This window comes from Vipera ursinii (assembly GCF_947247035.1).
Source record: "Vipera ursinii genome assembly, chromosome: 1".
In the NCBI taxonomy this organism is placed as follows: domain Eukaryota; kingdom Metazoa; phylum Chordata; class Lepidosauria; order Squamata; family Viperidae; genus Vipera; species Vipera ursinii.
The window spans coordinates 341,641,857-341,662,138 of NC_139512.1; the positions used below are offsets into that span (position 1 = coordinate 341,641,857).

General features: G+C 37.7%; 1 protein-coding gene across 1 annotated transcript in view; it reads right to left on the bottom strand.

Moving 5' to 3' along the window:
- Positions 1–20,282, bottom strand: part of RABEP1 (rabaptin, RAB GTPase binding effector protein 1) — a 59,070-nt gene continuing 38,788 nt past the window's right edge. The window contains exons 6-18 of the mRNA XM_083372674.1: positions 18,637–18,772; positions 16,693–16,871; positions 14,753–14,884; positions 12,698–13,162; positions 12,394–12,498; positions 9,998–10,114; positions 8,917–9,015; positions 4,628–4,768; positions 3,793–3,982; positions 3,597–3,652; positions 2,765–2,863; positions 2,217–2,333; positions 1–1,564 (exon numbers count right to left, since the gene is read on the bottom strand). Of these exons, the coding sequence (XP_083228800.1) occupies positions 1,463–1,564; positions 2,217–2,333; positions 2,765–2,863; positions 3,597–3,652; positions 3,793–3,982; positions 4,628–4,768; positions 8,917–9,015; positions 9,998–10,114; positions 12,394–12,498; positions 12,698–13,162; positions 14,753–14,884; positions 16,693–16,871; positions 18,637–18,772 (1,938 nt within the window). The 3' untranslated portion in view covers positions 1–1,462. The remainder of the gene's footprint in view (positions 1,565–2,216; positions 2,334–2,764; positions 2,864–3,596; positions 3,653–3,792; positions 3,983–4,627; positions 4,769–8,916; positions 9,016–9,997; positions 10,115–12,393; positions 12,499–12,697; positions 13,163–14,752; positions 14,885–16,692; positions 16,872–18,636; positions 18,773–20,282) is intronic.

Sequence of the window (20,282 nt, forward strand, 5' to 3'; positions counted from 1 at the left end):
TACAGATTAAACACATTTTATCTACTTTACACTCATCCTATTTAAAACAATTCCTAGGAGTTTATAAGCTCTTATTGGAACCCAAGTAATCATGCAGCCTCCTGACTGGAAAAAAAATTAATAATTTTAAATTTTAATTAAATTATTTTAAAAGTTCCATTTTAAGTATAGAGAAGCATCTTCCTTTCCCCTCCAAGTTGGATCACAGCAAATCAGTTGCATTTGGGTTCTGCTGGGACCTTTCCATAATGGAGTTTAATGCATTCTTGCATGTTCTGATTGCAAGACCAGAACAAGATTTTCCAAGATCTATATCGAGTACTGGCTTTTCAAGAGAAGCATTCAGTCCAAGCATAAACATAATTGCAGCTTCACAAACACTTCCTATCTGATGTGTTGCAGCATTATCTTAAATGTATAATTTTAAACCCCAATCTTTAAACAAATACATTCAAAGCAAAAGGTCTTCCAGAATCTGTAACAATTCACAAAACACCTCTGTACTATAAGTATGATACGGCTTAATTTTTTTTACGCCAGGGTAATCGAATGTGTATTGATAAATGTGACTAACTCAAGTTCACATATTTCAGTGAGAAAAGTGTAACGCTGAATCCAGCCATATGTTGATATTGTGCCATGCAGCTTTTTTTTTGGGGGAGGGGGGAGTAATGAGAGATACAAAAGCAATTTATTTTCATTTCCTTTTCTTTCCATGAAGATTAGCCTTCACTTCCCTGACCTTTGGGTCCCGAGAATTTAGGTGACTTATTTCCACATTCTAATTATCTGTTTTTTCCCCCTGTGCCTTAAGTTCTTTTTTTTTTGTTGTTGAAAATTTGCAGCCTTCTCTAATCCTCTTCTGCCTATATTCTGTACATGTTTTTAGTTAGGGCTCTTCCAGCACAACATTCAAGGTACAAAAAAAATGTACTGAGCTAGAAAAACCCGAAATCCAGTGTCCTGCAAATAAATTCATATTTTAATATAAAATATTAATACAATATACTATTTTCCCCTTCTGCCCAACTTGCTATTGTAACTTCACTCCAAAAGACTTGGGGTGGGATGGGAGGAGACAATTTCCAGCAACTACTTTCATCACAGTATTTTAACAGGGTATGGATGAGGGAGGGAGGAAGGGAATGCCGTATTCCAGAATCATGGGGGGCGGGGGGGGCGGCAAGAGGATGAAGGTAGATGAGTTATATGGAAAAGTCCAACTACACTGAAGGCAGGTACCCCTGGACGGTCCCGCAAATGGTCTCAGTGTGAAGCTTTCTTCCCGTCCAGAAAACCTTCCTCTCCCACCCAGAAACACAAACTGGACTGTAGCTCTTGTGTCATCTTCTGCTCTTTCAGTTAGAATTAAATAATTATTAAAGGTTTCGCTATAAAGAGGAAGGTTTAAAAAAAACAAAAACAACCAAAATGTAGCTTTGCAGCTCTACTACTGAGGCTGTCATGTTTCAGGTAGCTGATTAATGTCAGTCAGTTTTGTATCATTGAGGATTGCACGAATTCTCTCCAGGGAATCGGCCTGCCGGATCCGTTCCAACTGGACCTGAGCAAAAATGAGCAACACATAACATTAACAGAATGGCTATCTGTAAGGGGGAATTGAGTTTCTCTTAAGTTATAAAATTTAAAGATCAATCGATTTATCTACCAATAGACGCACAGGGAGAGGGACTGGGTACGTTTAGCCTGGTAGCTCTTACGATTACAGGGAGTTTTCAAAAATCTGAAAGGCTACCATGTAGAAGCTGGGGAGTAATTAATTCAGAGCGGTTTCAGAAGGCAGGACAAGGAATAGTTGTTTAAACCCAAGGAGGAAAATCTGGGTTGGCTCTCAGGAAACATTTCCAAACGGCAAGGGCTGTTCCCAAAATGTAACGTACTGCCTAGGGATGGGGTGGATTTTCCTCTGCTGCAAATTAAACAGAGTCTGGATGGATAGTGGATTCGGCATGAGGCAAGGATTTCCAAGATCACCCTGAGCATGAAGTAACTACAAGAAGGACAAACTTTAGCAAGACCTATTTTACTCATCACCATTATTGGAAGGACCTGATGGGTCTTGTGACTTTGGAAGGTAGAAGCAACCCAGCAGAACAAGAATAGGACAAACATCTGAGAGAAACCTAATTCTAGTGACTAGAAAATCCAAGAACTGACACTTTTAGCTCCCTTTGTTCCCGAGCTGGCCACCTCACCTGAAGGGTCTGAGAAAGCTTAACAAAGTCTCTCTGTACTTGCTCACTGACATCCAATTCTGTCTGAAGCCGTTGAGCTTTGTTCTTCTCCTCGAACACCATGTGTTCTAAGTTAGCCTGGGAAAGGAAACAGCAATGATTTCTGCATCTTGGAGATATGGGGGTGCTTATAAATGGAGCTGCATGATGGCCTTCCTAGTTTTAGGAAAGAAGGGATCTCTTACTACATGTACTGCACTATTTCAAGGTAATTTATCCAAACCAGGTGTATGAAATTGGACCCGCTCCTTCTCATTTCCAATCCTCCGTTCCCTATGTGCGTATATTGCTCATACTGTACTGAATCTAATTTGCTGCCTTTCAAATCTCTTTGGATTTTGTTGATTTCAGAAATGCAGTATTGATCCCAGTCAAGTCTCTTCTTTTGGGAACTGTTTGTCACAATGACAAACAGATCCTCCACCAATGGCAAGGCTTGAGCACTTTCGGGCCCCCTTCCCACATAGCAACTCAGTACCCTTTAATGTCACTCGTGCAAAATTATTTACCTTTGTGGCAACTTCCTTCTTCAGCTGTTCTTCAAGACCATTTCCCCTCTCCTCAAAGTTTTCTAACTGCTGCATCTTTTCTTTCAAGGTGGATTCCAACTGTGAAAATGGAAGAGCGCACTGAATGGGCTAAAATTGCTCCGGTTCCAACCAATCACTACAGCCTATCCATTTTTGCTTTTGTAAATCGTGTGGTGGAATAGTTCAATTATGTAAACCTCTCCCTTATTGAAAGCAAAAACTGAAGCTATCACCATTTATGTTTAATCTCCTCTGCTGCTCAGAAGTTCCTGACACCATCTGTTTTCTGACTACTTGTTTTGTGATGTCAGGATACACACAGAGCAAGCAGTTTTATACCAGGTGTACATAAAAATCTGAGAACAACATTAATTAGTCCTTTGACATGCATCTTACTACCATTAGTCCGAAGTAGCTTGTGGCCTTGAATATGATCCTTAATTTTAGGTAGATACTTTGTCATGAAAAGAGGAGGACAAGCATGAAGAACCACTATTTGCTGGTCTCATATAAATGTTTTCAAAACTTATTTCCTTCCCTGTAGCCCCTCACTTACCATTTCTTCTTTATGCCCAGGAAAAAACAACATAACTAGGAAGGAAGATACACAGCATTTTCTCTACATCCAAGAATTTGAAGTAACTGCACTACTAGATAAGGATTTACTCTATCTTTGAGACAGACATGAAGACCTTTGAAAGGAGACCAATGTAATCCAAAGAATACAGGGGAGGAAAAAAAAGAACATCAAGGGTTGGAAGGTATTTGCCATGGCACCCAGAACATCTCCCGAAGTCTTTAGATAAGTTACCTGCCCTTTATCAACTCTCATTTGCTCCAATTCTGTTTTTAGACTGGATGCAGCAGCTGTTAAAAAATGGGGAAAGATTTTAATTTCATTTATGGACTCATATTCAGCTCATATTAAGTAGGAAGGACTAGTAAATTAGGAAGGCAAGTGGAATTCCCTGAAAGGTGCTTAAATATAAAGAGAGCCCGAGTCTCACCTATTTCCTCTTTGCAATTCTCTATTTCTAGCTGCAGAGTCTCTTCTATGTTCTCTTTTAAACATTGTTCAGCTTGAATCTGTTCTTTTAAGAATAAAATTTCTGCCTTCAGTTTTTCTTCCAGATGATCGGCCGCAGTTCGTACACTAATAATGTCTTCACGATACTTGAGGACCAGTTCGCGGAGTTCCTGAAACAAAAGCTTATATAGGTCAAAAACTGTCTTCCTGCATATATATACCATGGTGTAATAAACTGTAAGGGACTTTGACTTAAAATTGATTTTGAAAAGGACAAAAGGAGGGGAAAGATACAAAAGGGGAAATAGTCTTGAATGCTTACAATATAGTAATTAGAAGTCTAGGGAATTCTCTAGACTCTTAACTGTTTTCAGAGTCCAGCTTACAATGTTGTTTGAAAACATATTACCACAATTGCATAATAAGCTATCTTCCTTGATGTCAAATGCTTTCAAGCAGAAATGGGATGAACTTATGAGGCTATAAAAAGTTAAGATAACAAAATATAGTATAGGCTGCTTTAGAGTGAAAATACCAGTGATTGTTCAAGATATATTGGAAGTTATCTAGTTTAAGGCAGATAAACACTAAAACAGAACCATAGATAGGGTTACAGTTTTTACTAAAGATTTCAGTTTAGATAAATATTATAATCAACTTGTGGATCTACTCACATATATTACTAGAAACACATTTCTGCTTTTCTAATCTTAAAAAAGTGATAGCCATTATTCTTAAACTTTAGTTGCAAGAATGTTTTACCCAATATTATGCCCCAAATGGATGTATTTAAAATTAACTAAGAGGTATCCTACCTCTCCAGTTTCTGGAAGGATAAAATCCTCAGATTGTTGTAAAGACACATGCAGACAATGTTTTCCTTGAAGGCTTTCATTGTCTTTCTGGAGTCTCTCCAATTCCTCTGAAACAAGCTCTCGTGACTGCATCAGGACAGCCTCCAGCAAACCAAGAAAGAAATAAACCCTCAAAAATAAGCTCTTCAGATTAACTCACATTTCATCAACTTGGTAGAAGTAGGTAGTGGACAAACAAAATACCAATATGAAGAATATCCTCGCTCACCATGACTTTCTCCCTGTTCCCACAACTTAATTAAATAGGTGAGCTGTGAAGCTTTCAATTAAAACACTGAAAAAAGGGATCAGTTAAAAGAAACAGCTGGTCTGTAAGGCTATTCAACCCAAAAGAAGCGTAAGTATTCTGTGAAAACACATAAAACCCAATTAAGGAAATCAGTTTGGCTAGCATATCCTTGAAGAGAAGGAGTTGGAGAGGAGAACCAATTAAAAGATTAAATCTTTGATTTTCAGAAATCACTTCCCAAACACTGACTGGTGTTGACCAGCTCACATCTATTGCTGCTTCCCTTGCCAATGGGAAAGTCTTGTCAGTACTTTCCTAGTGCAATGACTTATGGGATAGTAAGCACTTCCTAAAAAAACTAAGTCAGGGGCGTCAAACTGGTGGCCCACGGGTCAGATTCGTCATGTGCAGGCCATGCCCACCCCGGCTCCACAAAAGTCTGGACTGGAGGCTAAAACATATAAGGAATGGTTGCTGGAACTGGGTATGTGTAGTTTAATGAAGAGAAGGGTGAGGGGTGACTTGATAGCAGTGGTCCAATATCTCAGGGGCTGCCACAAAGAAGAGGGAGTCAAGCTATTCTCCAATGCACCCGAAGGCAGGACAAGAAGCAACGGATGGAAACTAGCCAAGGAGAGAAGCAACCTAGAACTAAGGAGAAACTTCCTGACAGTTAGAACAATTAATCAGTGGAGCAACCTGCCTCCAGAAGTTGTGAATGCTCCAACACTAGAAGTCTTTAAGAAGAGACTGGACGGCCATTTGTCTGAAATGGTATGTTTTCCTGCCTGAGCAGGGGGTTGGACAAGATGACCTCCAAGATCCCTTCCAACTTTATTATTATTATGATTGTTGTTGTTGTTATTAAAAAACATCATGATACGTCAGGATATGTCATGTGATCTGATTGAGTTTGACACCCCTGAACTAAGTAAAGATTCTGCATTTACAAATGATTTGGTCCACTTATTTCAACTGTGATTTGTTGGAAACACTAATAGGTAACTGGGTTCACTTGTGGTAGCAAGGCCTTAGCAATTTTAACATTCTAGAAGTAGATCAGACACAGCAGATACTATTCTGTAATCATTAATAATTACCTAACTTTAAAGAAAACAAAGAACAAACATAGGAATTTACATTAGGTGAAAGAAGTTTGGAGTGTACAGTTCTAGAAAAAAGAATAACTGTATAATTGGCTGCATAAATAAAAATATAGACCCCTCCAAGGGCACGATTTCCTCCACAATACTGCAGAACAATAGATCAACTCATAAGGAAGGCCAAACTGTCTAGAGCTTATTCTTACCACTTTTAAGCTGCTATTTCACAGGCAGCACAACTAATGAGACCATGAGGAGCTTATAGGAAACCCACCCAACTGAATTTCAGACCTAACTTTTGTCCCAATCCACCTTCCTGACTATATTAATGGCATGGCCCCAAGGTCTCTTATCAAGTATCATTCCAAACAATTGTATTCCTTTCTGTTCCAACATTTTCCTAAATGTCATTCTGGTCCATTGAGACAAACTAGTCTTTCACTATTTAGACCAGCTGGAAAAAACACACACATCTGTTCGCTGATATCTAGGCAATACAGCAATCCACTCTAGGTCCCAGCTTCAAAAAGTACAGGTGGATCATCCGAGTGACCATAAAACCAAAACCATCAAAATTACTGTCTTAGTGTACAAGTAGGAACAAAAATTAGCAGTTTTGATGCTTTAAATCTATTCATTTATTAGACTGGTATATCACTCATTTTGTATAATTCAAGGTGGTGTATATAATGTTTCTACCTCCTATTTCCCCAATAACCTTGTAAGTTAGGCCAAAGAGCAGCTACAATGTATATATGAAAACAGGCAGCATAGTGGCCACAGCATCGTGAGCATGTACGTTGTGACTGCCACTTATATACACCTGCCACAATTTTACAGGATACTGTTATCTTGCCTGTGTTGACGTCCCTATAGATGTCATTGGGACCCAAGTCCCCCAACATTGAAGGACAGACATCACCAGAAAACATCCAAACCCAACATCATCTGGGTTCTCCTCCCCCATTTACTGTCAAGCAGACCAGTATGTTCCTTAAACAGTATCTAATTGATGCAGAGTGCCAAACTGGGTTAGGGCAGTTTCCAAATTTCTCCTTCATAAACAGCATGAGGTAATTCCAACTGCAGATCTTAATCACAGAAGGCTATTAGTCTAATTTGTTGCAGGTGTATGGAAGAGAAGATACTGAAAGATCCCCTTCCCAGAAGCTCTGTGCCCCTCGTTGGTTCACTGGCTATTCCTATGAACTAATTTGTGCTTTTCATAGAGTATATAAAAGTTAGTTTTGCTCTTCAAATAAGGACAAGAGATACATTCTTTGCAGCTTTTGAGAGCAAAACCAACTAAAATATCCTAAACTGTCCTCCATTATATATATATATATATATATATATATATATATATATATATATATATATATATATATATATGTTAACTATTTAGATTACCTTGCTAGGCCTCAAACATGGGGCAAATCTTTATTTCCTGTTTTCAATCAGCCCAGGTTCAAATCTCAGAAGGGTATGGCTGACTGATGAAAACTAATGAGTTACAAATGCATTTCAGTCTCCCTTAATTCTTTGTTAGTAATTTACACACACACACACACACACACACACACACACACACATATATATATATATGTATATGTATATGTATATGTATATGTATATGATGTGCATGTGTGTGCGTGTGTATGTGTGTGTATATATATTAACTGTAGATACAGAATAAACAACAAATATATTCAAATGTGTGTATTAATATATATATATATATATATATATATATATATATATATATATATATATATATATATATATATATATATATATATGTGGATCTTTGGTTATTCGGGTTTTTCCCCGCGTAGAACTAAAGGTGTAGGGGCGACGTTTCGACGGAATCCCATCCGTCATCATCAGGCTGGAGGCTTCTGCTTCCTTCTTCTGGGAGAAGCATGTGGCTGTTTGTTCCTCTTTTTTAAACTGCCAGAGGGGGTGTGTTCTGTGGGTGGAGGTTGCTCTGATTGGGTGGGGGAGTAAGTGTGTTCTGATTGGGTGGGAGTGTGTTTTGAATGGTGGGTGTGTTCTGATTGGGTGGGGGGGTGTTTTGAGTGGATGGGCTGGTCTCAGCTGCCAGCCTTAGACCTGAGCTGGTGAGTTGTGCTGCTTTTGTTCGGCTTCGTGTTTGTGGTGGTGCCATGTTTTTATAGTGGGTGTCAGTTTGCTTATTGTGTGGTTTGGAGGGGTTTAAAGTGGCTGATGTATATATATATGTTCCACCCATTCAGAACACACCCCACCCAATCAGAAGACAGCCACGCCTCCAACCAATCAGAAGACAACCACGCATCCACCCAATCAGAAGACAGCCACGCCTCCACTCAATCAGAAGACAACCACGCCTCCATCCAGTCGGAGGACACCCCCACCCAATCAGAAAGCAGCCACGCCTCCACCCAGTCAGAACACAGCCCCACCGGCAGTTGGAAGGAAAGGAACAGCCAGACCACACATTGCTCCTGGAAGCAGCAGGAGGAACACTCCGGCCTGATGATGACGGATGGGATTTCGTCGAAACGTCGCCACAACTTTCTGAAGATGAAAGGAACGCGGGAAGAAACCCGAGACTCTAGATCTATATATATATATATATATATATATATATATATATATATATATATATATATATATATATATATATATATATATAGAGAGAGAGAGAGAGAGAGAGAGAGAGAGATATAGATGTAGATGTAGATGTAGATGTAGATGTATATGATGTAGATGTATATGATGTAGATGTATATGTATGCGTGTGTGTGCATGTGTGTGCGTGTGTATGTGTGTGTATATATATTAACTGTAGATACAGAATAAACAACAACAAATATATTCAAATGTGTGTATTAAAATAATTCTTCAATGTTTACCATTTGATCTTGGACATTTCTTTTAGCTTGACAAAATGTCTGCTGTAATTCACTAAGTAAGGCTTCAGATTCTTGAACTCTAGCAGTAAGTGATGAGATCTATCAAAAAGAAGGAAGGGGGGATATGAATAAATTATACACACACGTTACGAATACCAAATGGCATATATACCTGTTATGCAAACTTTTTCCTAACTTTTTAGCAGGCTTATTTTCATTTTTTTTTCCTACAGAATTCCATGCTGGAATCTCAGTAACAATGGGGCAAGTGCTCCAAAATATTTAAAGGCAGTCTCCAAGTTGAGCTCTGCTTCTGGTGATTTCCCAAATACATCCATGTACAGGTAGCTGGAACTGCAATCTCGGTCACTGAGCAATGCCCACAATCCTGGCACTCCCAATTGCATCGGTAAAGCAATCTTCGGGGTCATGAAGTGAATCTGCTGGAGGGTTTCCTCTCTCCTCTATGGGGCTCCAGAGTGGAGCTGAACTCTTCAGGATTTCAACTCCATTCCTGCAGCCACACAAAGAATTTCAACTTTTCTTTATCCCCTCCACTTGCAGCCTTTCCTGCCAGCTTCCCCACTGACCCTCTGGAAAAGCTGGTGGAGAAAATTGCAAATGGTGATCACATGATCGCAGGGCACTTGGTAACTGATGTAAATGCATGCTAGTGGCCAACCACCTGAAATGCAGTCATGTGACTGTGAGGAGGGGCAACATTTTATGATGGCCAGAAATAAAGCACCTTTTCTGAGGCCATTGTAACTTTGAACAGTTGTTAAACAACCAATTGTAACTTGAAGACTACCTGCAGATTTTTAAAAAATCAACAATACAGAATTGGTTTGCCACTGTTGCCTTCTGGGATGTTTTTTGAATTCCCAATCTGTAGTAACAACCTCATACTAATCATATTTGATCCTGTTAACTTTATAAGATAAACATACTCTCAAAACATCTCCAGTATATTCTACAGTATACAATTTGTGTAAAAAGAATCAACCAGTTTAAATATATGCTCTATGCAATGGTCATTTTCACTTAAATAATTTTTAGTTTTCTGTACGATTTTCTTTACCTGATTTACTGAGTCTTCACTACTTTGTTTCATAAATTCCTCCAGCTCCTGTTTCTCTTGTATTGTTTTTTCTAGCTGATCATTAGCCTGCCTCAACATCATCTGAAGTTTTTTCACCTATGGGGTTAGACACAATAGAACATAAACATCCCTTTTCTAAATAAGGTTAAATTTTCCCCAAGACAAAATGCTTGTAATTGAGAAGCAAGATAAAATAGATAAAGAAACCATGAAAATGAGAATTTCATTAGTCTACTCCCTCTTTGCTTAATGATATAACCTTTTCTAACATCACAGCCATCTGATTCTTTATCTTAAAACGGTAGAAAGGTAATCTGTAGTGTTTGATTATGTTCATAAAAATGCACTATTTCCTCTTTTAGCATTAATGGAAATACTGTACAATATGCTTTCATTCTCTGAAACATAAATATTTATAGCAGAACATAGAATCAAATCTTATCCAAATCTTTATGAAGAGACTAAATTTAAAGGTTCTATTAAATTCAGTTTAAACTTTAATAAGATCACTAGAGATTAAAAAATCTGAAAGTATTTGGTTTGTCTTCTGGAGGGTTTATGCACAGGATCAGGTACTATTCTTTTTCTGAACTATTACCATCTGGCAGACAGTACAGGATCATAAAAACAAAAAGGCTGAAAAACAGTTTTTATCCTAGAGCTGTAACCATATTAAATACCACTGTATAGTGCAACATTGAAGTGCAATATTAGGGGCAGCGCAATGGTAAATAGAATGTGAAGGATATGTGTATATAATGTATGTTATTTGTGGTTTTTGCTTGTGTGTTGTGTGCACTGTGGACAGCACTTAATTTCATTGTGAGTTACACAATGACAATAAAAATATTCTATTCTATTCTATTCTATTCTATTCTATTCTATTCTATTCTATTCTATTCTATTCTATTCTATTCTATTCTATTCTTCCAACCTCCAACTTGTACATATATTTGAGAATGAATAAGAGGTTGAACTGAGCTGAAAGCAAACAAAGGAACTCTTCCCCAAAATTAGGTGCTTTTAACTCATTTCTCATGAAAACAAGAACAGATTTGCTCTCACCCTTATACAGATGCGGATGGAAGGCAGAAATCTCTGCATCTGTAAGTGACCCATGAACTGTACAAGAAAATACCGTATTTTCCGGCGTATAAGACGACTGGGCGTATAAGATGACCCCCCAACTTTTGAGATGATTTTCATGGGTTAAAAAGTCGTCTTATACGCCGGAAAATATGGTAAGCATAATAATATAATCTCGGAATCATCATGTGTTGAAGGGAATCAGTGCAGAGAATCAGTCTAAGTGAATCAGCTTAAAAGCCAACTCTGATCTTGAGAACAAGCCCGAAGTCTTTAACGAATGAACTCCAAATCCAAATCATTCAATACTGACCGACAGTTCAATTAAGTACTGTTTAAACAATCTGAATGGTTGTACATAAACACCAAATGAATTTTATTACAAAAGTCAGGACAGAAGCAATATTTATAATAAGTTGTTTTTCTTACTCCTGTATATAATAAATGCTGAACTAATTGATCATTGAATTAACACAAGGAGCAAGTTTGCATAAGCGGCATTAATTTATGTGTACAGAAGAAAGCATGAGAATTCATAATGTAGCAAAGAGAACAAGTGCTAGCAATGTTGTTTCTACCCGCTGTTTATTCTGTCTTAAGGTCCAGCAGCTTTTCCTTGACATAAATAGCAACAGGCATTTTACAGATGTCTCTGCCTCAGCTGCACACACTGTCTTGGCTATTCTTGAATTAGGCATAAATATCAGCATAAATATTACTGAGAGAGAGTTCAAAGGCCAGCTCCTATAGGGCAAAGGTGTTGGAAAGGGAATTTGCTGAAACCCAGGTGAGTTTTCAAACTTCAGATCTCTCTCCAATTGTTTAATGGTTGAGTGGCTTATTCTTATTAGATGCCTTCCCTATAAATGTCTCATTTATTACAGAGAGGTAACTCTTTTCATATACTCTATTGGCCAAACTAGTGAGTTTTAAATATGTTGAATCCTAAGACGTTGAGTCAGAATAGACAAAACTGAAATAATAACTGAAAAAAAGAAATATCTGAGGTTCATAGAGAACCACCACCAAGTGTCCTCATTTTACACTAACACTTTTAATAGGATGAAATATTAATGGGATGATCAGTGAAGGTGGATTGCCTTTGTGATTTTTTACTGCATTTTATTTTAATTTTATGATGTAAATTGCCCTGAGTTGTGAAAAGATAGGGTAGTATTGGTGCTGTTAATAGTAACTAAATAGCCCTAAGTGAAAATTAACTTTTTATTTCTCCTTACCCCTTGGAATCATTTCACTTTCTGCATGATTAGAGACCAAACTGCACTCACCTGATCCCTTGTTTCAGCCTCTTGAATCTGGATACCTTGCAACTGTTTTTCATAATTTGAACACATATCACAGCGCCTTCCCAGCTTGTTCCCAGCATTTTGCACCTGGAGAACATAAAACCATTACTTCTCTGGGAAGCTTCATAGAAGAACATGTGTAATTTTCACTCTGATGATGGCTATAACTGTAGCAATTTTGGATAAAAATCAAGATGTTGTCAGGAGGGAGGTACTATATAATACACAAATCATCCTCTGTAAAATAATCCTCAGATGAGAGTATGTAGTACGTACAAACACATACCTCTTTCTGAAGCAGATTCCATTCTGTTTCACTAACTAAACGGTAACCATTAGGAGACACGTAAGCGTTTTCTACACTCTGTGTGATGCTGGAGAGAAGGGATGCTGTTTCCTCCTGCTCTGGTGTCATTGCTGTGATTGCTTTTTCCTGGTCTTTGGTTAGCATAAACCCACCAGGCATTTGCAGAGAGCCCAGGGAGGCAGTGTCAAAGTTCTCCGATATAGAGTCTGCCCCAACCAATGGCCCAAAGTCAGATTCATCAAGGTTCCCAGCTGATTTGGCTTTATTGTTGTAGCCCAGACTTTTGGCTTGTAACGATCCTGATGTTCCCAAACTGTCTGTTGACTGAGCTCTACGCAGTCCCTCTTTAAACATGTCGTTGTCCGACTTGAGAGACTCTCCCGAAGACAGCAACGCATCTGTGTCAAGCGAGTGGGCTGAACCATGAGTGCTGTTGATGTGCACCTATAATTGAAACAGGAAAACTGTCCAACAATAGAAACTCCCTTATATCCAGCCAAATCATTGCTCCACCAACCCGGTCCTGTCTACACCGAACAGCTTTGAATACTTCTAAGGATCAGTATTCAAGAAGTGCTGAGAACCGAATGGAGAATTTGGGGAGTATTAAAATATTTAATCTGCCAGTGAGTTATGGACTTTCCCCCTCATTTATCTCCAAAATGAAATTTTCCTCCAACTACCCCTTCAGTGGAGTTTTCATTATTCATAACATTTCTCTTTTGATGCATGCTATCTCTTTATGGCTTATTTCCGTTCAGATTAGGAGTTATTTCTTATTCAGAAATCAACAGTTAGTCAGACCCTCCACTTGCTCTGGGATGGGCTGTGCTCTTAAAGAAATAGCTCTAAAGAAGTCTAGAATGTTTCTAGATTCCAACTCTGAATGGATCAGTAGGTGGAGAATATGGCCAGAGATGCATTTGCTTAGCTACAGCCAGTTGGGGAGCAGGAAGCAATTCATAGTCTCTTCACCTCAAAAAGGGTTACTGAACTATGCTCTATTTACAGCTGTCCTTGAAGACTGCTCAAATGCGGCAACTCGTACAGAATGTTGCAGATTGCATTCTGATGAGGAAGATCTGATTCAACTGTAGGACCAGATTTGTAAATACTACATTAATTGCTAATACATTTCTAAATACAATTTAGGTGCTGATAGTGACCTACAAAGCGCTATAGAGTTTAGCCTCAGGTACCATCAGGATTGATTCCTCCTAATAGAACCTGCCCATCCTGCTTGTAACTCATAAAAATAGCTTCTTTACTTTGAAAGTAAAGCTTAAGATAAATATTTTGAGGAAGCAAAAAAAAATTCTCATTGGGAATTTATCGTAAAAAAACTGGAACATCTGTCTTCCATTTTAGGCTTATTTGGAACAGTTTCTCAAATACAAAGTTATCAAAGATCAGTGATTAATCTGTTTGTAAGAGAACAGAATCCCTTGCCAAAATCTTTTGCAAAGTCATGTAACAATCTCTCCCTTTTTTAAACCATACTTACGTCTCAAATTATTTCTGACTTGTACCTTGATTAAAAGCTAACTTCTGAAGCATGTTTTGTCATGGATCAACAATAAAATAAATTTCAAGTCAAGTTACATATTTGTAGGAGATGATAAGAAAACTCACACAATGGACCAATTGCCTCACAATAAATATTGTAATTTTAAACATTGTTGCAAGAAAAGAAGGAAGAATTTGCTTTCAGTTGCCAATTCCAGGGCTGGTATAAAACCAGCTCTTATAGATTACACTATTCAAAAGTCAAATGCATTCTCCCCCTGACTGTACCTTCAATCTCTGTCAAACTGTTCCATAAAAAATTCATTGAAGAGTGACTTTTGGAACGATTCACACTATGTGCTTAACCTGGTTATTTAATTAGCTACGCAATACATTGTCAGTTTGTACAATATACTGTGCAATAAACTGACTAAATGGGTTGATTCACCTAACACGCTAAGCAAAAAAAAGAAAAAGAAGAAGAAACATTCCCAGTGAAGAGAGTGCTGTTAAAATAACTAAGTTTACCTCTTCACCAGGGAATGATGGAAGCGCTTCTTCATGAACTGTAGAACATATTACCGGTACATTTGATTCATCGTCAGTGCCTTTCTCCTTCTTTCCTTTCCTTTTATGAAGTCTTCTTTGCTCTTCGTCCTCCTAGAATAAAAGTTGAAAATCAAAGTGGGTTTTTTTTTAATTTGCAAGACAGAAAATGCTCCCTCCCCTTTATCCCTACATACCAATATGCATCATTTCAAATTAATACAAATCATTCTTAAAAATCCAGACTACAACATCATTATCTTTTAGTATAATTGACATTTCAATATATCTAACTTATAAGTTGGCTTCCTGATGCAAAATATTGGATCTTAGTAATGCAAACATCAGAAGCCCAAACAAATTATGCAAATAGTACTACAAGTAGTCCTTGACTTACAACTATTCTTTAGCGACCATTTGAAGTTACAACAGCATGGAAAAAAGTAACTTGGATCTGATCCTTGCACTTCATAATCGTCACAGCATCTCCGTGGTCATGTCATCAGATTCTGGGCACTTGGCAACCGGCATATACAGTCATGGCCAAAATTGTTGGCATCCCAGAAATTTTTCCAGAAAATCAAGTATTTCTCACAGAAAAGTATTGCAGGAACACATGTTTTGCTGTACACAGGTTTATTCCCTTTGTGTGTGTTGGAACACAACAAAAAAAGGGAGGAAAAAAAGCAAATTGGACATAATGTCAAACAAAACTCCAAAAATGGGCTGGACAAAATTATTGGCACCCTTAACTTAATATTTGGTTGCATACCCTTTGGAAAAAATAACTGAAATCAGTCGCTTCCTATAACCATCAATAAGCTTCTTACACCTCTCACCCGGAATTTTGGACCACTCTTCCTTTGCAAACTGCTCCAGGTCTCTCTTATTGGAAGGGCGCCTTTTCCCAACAGCAATTTTAAGATCTCTCCACAGGTGTTCAATGGGATTCAGATCTGGACTCATTGCTGGCCACTTCAGAACCCTCCAGCACTTTCTTGCCATCCATTTCTGGGTGCTTTTTGACGTATGTTTGGGGTCATTGTCCTGCTGGAAGACCCAAGGTCTGTGTGGCACACACAGACACACAATGCAAAGACTAAGTGAACTTCTCTCCTTTTTATCTGCTTTCAGGTGTGATTTTTATATTGCCCACACCTGTTACTTGCCTCAGGTGAGTTTAAAGGAGCATCACACACTTGAAACAATCTTATTTATCCACAATTTTGAAAGGGTGCCAATAATTTTGTCCAGCCCATTTTTGGAGTTTTGTTTGACATTATGTCCAATTTGCTTTTTTCCTTCCTTTTTTTGTTGTGTTCCAATACACACAAAGGGAATAAACCTGTGTATAGCAAAACATGTGTTCCTGCAACACTTTTCTGTGAGAAATACTTGATTTTCTGGAAAAATTTCTGGGGTGCCAACAATTTCAGCCATGACTGTATGTATGATGGTTGAAGGGTTCTGGAATCCTTTGATCTCCGTTTACAATCTTCTCAGCCAGCTTTCGACAAGCAAGGTCAGTGGGGAGAAGCCAGGTTCATTTTACAATCTCATGGTTCACTTAACGAGTGCAGTGATTCGCTTAACAACCATGTCAAAAAAGGTCATAAATCAGGTGCAACTCATTTAGTAACTGCCTTTTATAGCAACAGAAATTCTGGTCTCAATTGTGGTTGTAAGTTGAAGACTATCTGCATAATTTACAATGCATATCCTTCTTCCGTTCATTCAGCATATGTACAACCAACCAACCTCACAAACATATCACAATCCATTTTAATCCCATCTAGATATTTGATATCATTAAGAATATGCCCCCCCCCAAATATTACAGTACTAGAAACAAATGCTCCCTTACTTCTTCCTCCAGTCTCCTTTGTTCAATCACAAGAAATCTCAATGCTGCATTAGCTAACCTGGTCTTTTTTCTTTAGTTCTTCAACTTGCCGTAGCTGTTCTGAGGTCAGCACCATCTCCATCCACTGCATGTCCCTCATCAATAAACGCTGTGACTCCAAGAACTGGTCATTGGCCTTCTGCCACGTGTGTTTGAGCTGATTATGCTGTTGCCTTTCTTGCTCTAGTAGATGGCATACTATATGAAAACAGACAATGAACTCCATTTTGAATAATTGCAGTTACATTTGCTCACAAAGTTAAAATGCAATAATATTTTGTACAGATCTAGGAACATACTGAGCACTAACATACACAATAATTTGAAGCAAAGTAAGCATACTGTTCAAGTAGCCCTCATTAATAATTTAATGTCATAATTTACTGCTGTTATAGAAAGCAATCACAAAATGCAGACAATTAAAAAAAGAATCTTAAAAGCCAAATGAGTACAACAGAAACTATATAGCTAAAAACAACAGCAAGAAAATTGGTAATAAATTTATTTTATATTTATATATTAATATAAATATTAATATAAATATATTTAATAAACATAAGGAACAATACAACATTTTCAACCACACATTCAATGTTTTTATCCTAACTAAAATAGAAATAAAATGCAGCAAAAGGAATCTTTAAATTTTCTTCAAGACTCGGAGAATAACAGAGTTGGAAGGGACCTTCAATCTAGTCCAACCCCTGCTGAAGTAGGAATCATGAAATCATTTCAGACAATTGGTTGTCCAATCTCTTCTTAAAATCCTCCAGTGATGGAACATCTGAAGGCAAGCTGTTCCATTGGTTAATTGTTCTGTCAGTAAATTTCTCCTTATTTCTAGGTTAGTTCTCTCCTTGATTAGTTTCCATCCATTATTTCTTGTCTGGCTGAACCCCCTCTCCTTTGTGGCAGTGCCTCAAATATTGGAACAATGATATCACATCACCCCTGTTTCTTCTTTTCTTTAAACTGTTACTAGAAATACCCAGTTCCTGCAACTGTTTTTCATTATGTTTTAGCCTCCAAGCCCCTAGTCGTCTTTGTTCCTCTTCTCTGCACTCTTTCTAGAGTCTCAACATCATTTTTATATTGTGGCAACCACAACTGGATGCAATATTCCAACTGTGATCTTACCAAGACATTATAAAGTAGTACTAACACTTCACATGATCTTGATTCTATCCCTCTGTTAATGCAGCCTTGGACTGTGTTGGCTTTTTTGGTGGCTGCAGCACACTGCTGGCTCATATTTAAGTGGTTGTCCACTAGGACTCCCAGATCCCTCTAGCAGTTACTACTATTAAGTCAGGTACCACCTATTCTATACCTGTGCATTTAGCTTTTCTTGCCTAAGAGTGAAATTGTATAAAAAAAGGATTTTTAATAATAATATTGTAAGATCATAGTACAGGCAAATCAGATCTGAGCCTCAGAAGGTTACTCATAGGTAAGAAACAGTGTCCCAATTTTATTCTGTCTGTTCTCAGTACTCAAGAACACATGAAGAACTGAATTTACTACTTGATATTGCTCACGTAAGCTTACCCTATTTCAACAACACTGCTTCTTTATAGCTCTTTATTGAGTTAATATTCTTTATAATTTCATTCTGCAGAAAACCATTTGTTCAGATGTCAAATAGAGTAAAAGGAAAGTCAAAAAAGAGAACACTCCAGAAATTACAAGATAAATAGTTCCCTTAATATGCATCACATATTAAAAAAATAAAATTTTAACGTTATATACATACTAATTGTAAATCAAAGACTAGATTCTGGATGGTATGAAGCTTACTGCCTTCCTTGGATTGTGGGCTCTAAGAGTTATTTTTCCAATATGAGATGACATTACACTGTATTTAGAAGTGCATTACATACAGCTTAGCTTGAGCGTGTATTGCATGTTCTAAATCTATATTAAATTATTTTCATATTTTTATCCCAGAGAAAAAAATCCATACCTTCATGAAGTTCTTTCCGTAATTTTTCTGCATCTTCTTGCAGAACTGACTTTTGAGTATTCAAAACGGCCACATACATTTCTAGATCTGTCCTACAGGATTTCTCAGCTTCCAAGTAGTGATTCAGTTCTTTAACCTGAAAAACATACAGTGAGGCAAAAGTTAATGGTTAGCATAAATATTTATCAAGTATATTTTTAAGCATGTTAGAAAAAATTGTCATTCAGGAACTGTTATACTGATATATGTAACAACATACCTAGGTCTTGTATATTACCCACATTGTAGCTTTACAGTGGTGCTTAAATGTTTGTGAACCCTTTTGAATTTTCAATATTTCTGTATAAATACAGTATGTCCTAAAACACGACCTGTTCTTCACACAGGTCCTTAAACTAGATAAAGTGTACCCAATGAAATAATTGTCAAAAACTTTATACTTGTTCATTGATTTTTTGAGGAAAATGATCCAAAAATATGACATTTGCAGTTCTCCTTATTGCTTATTAGATTGGAAAACGATCAGCATATTTCAAAACTAGAGGAAGAAACATTAATAATTTATACTACAGTGTCACTTCAATGATAGCTGAAAAATCAAATTATCTGTAAACTCTATTAACAACATATCAAGAAGCAAAGTGAAAAAAATGGAAATGAGATTAAATATGAAACCAGAAATAATGATAACCGGTACAGCAATCAGCCTTAGAATTGACAAGGAAGATAGCAAAGATAGTATCTGTATTTTGGGATCAACTGTGAACAATAAAGAAATCAGCAATCAAGAAATATACCGGAGATTAGCATTTCGTAATGTAATATTGAAGGCCTTGACAAAAATATTCCTTGACATGTCAATACCTACAAAGTTCAGAATTATGCAGGCAATTGTTTTCCCTGTAACAGTCTATGGATGTGAATGCTAGATTTTGAAAATCACCAAAAGAGTACACTTTCAAACTTGAAGACTCCTGGGAATACTACGGATAGCAGGGAAGACAAACAAATAGATCATCGAACAATCCAAGTTGTTACTTGAAGCACAAATGAGCAGGCTGAAATTATATTTTGGACACACAATGTAAAGAGAAGCTCTTTTGAGAAATATATGATGCTAGGAAAGAGAAGAAGAAAACCTGCAGTAAGATGGATGAACTTGAATATAGTGGTGACAGGTGCTATATTGGACATCCTGAAGGGCTTGGTTGGGACAGATCATTCTACACTAGTAAAGGTAAAGGTTCCCCCGCACATGCGTGCTAGTCGTTTCCGACTCTAGGGGCCGGTGCTCATCTCCGTTTCAAAGCCAAAGAGCCAGCGCTTGTCCAAGGACGTCTCCGTGGTCATGTGGCCGGCATGACTAGACGCCAAAGGTGCACGGAACACTGTTACCTTCCCACCGTAGTGGTCCCTATTTTTCTACTTGCATTTTTACGTGCTTTTGAACTGTTAGGTTGGCAGAAGCTGGGACGAGTAACAGGCGCTCACTCTGTTATGTGGCACTCGGGATTCGACCTGCCAAACTGCCGATCATCTGATCAACAAGCTCAGCGTCCTAACCCACTGAGCCACCGCGTCCCCATTCTACACTAATGATCACTAATATGTGATGGCACATAATGAATCAATAGAAGTTGGTGTTT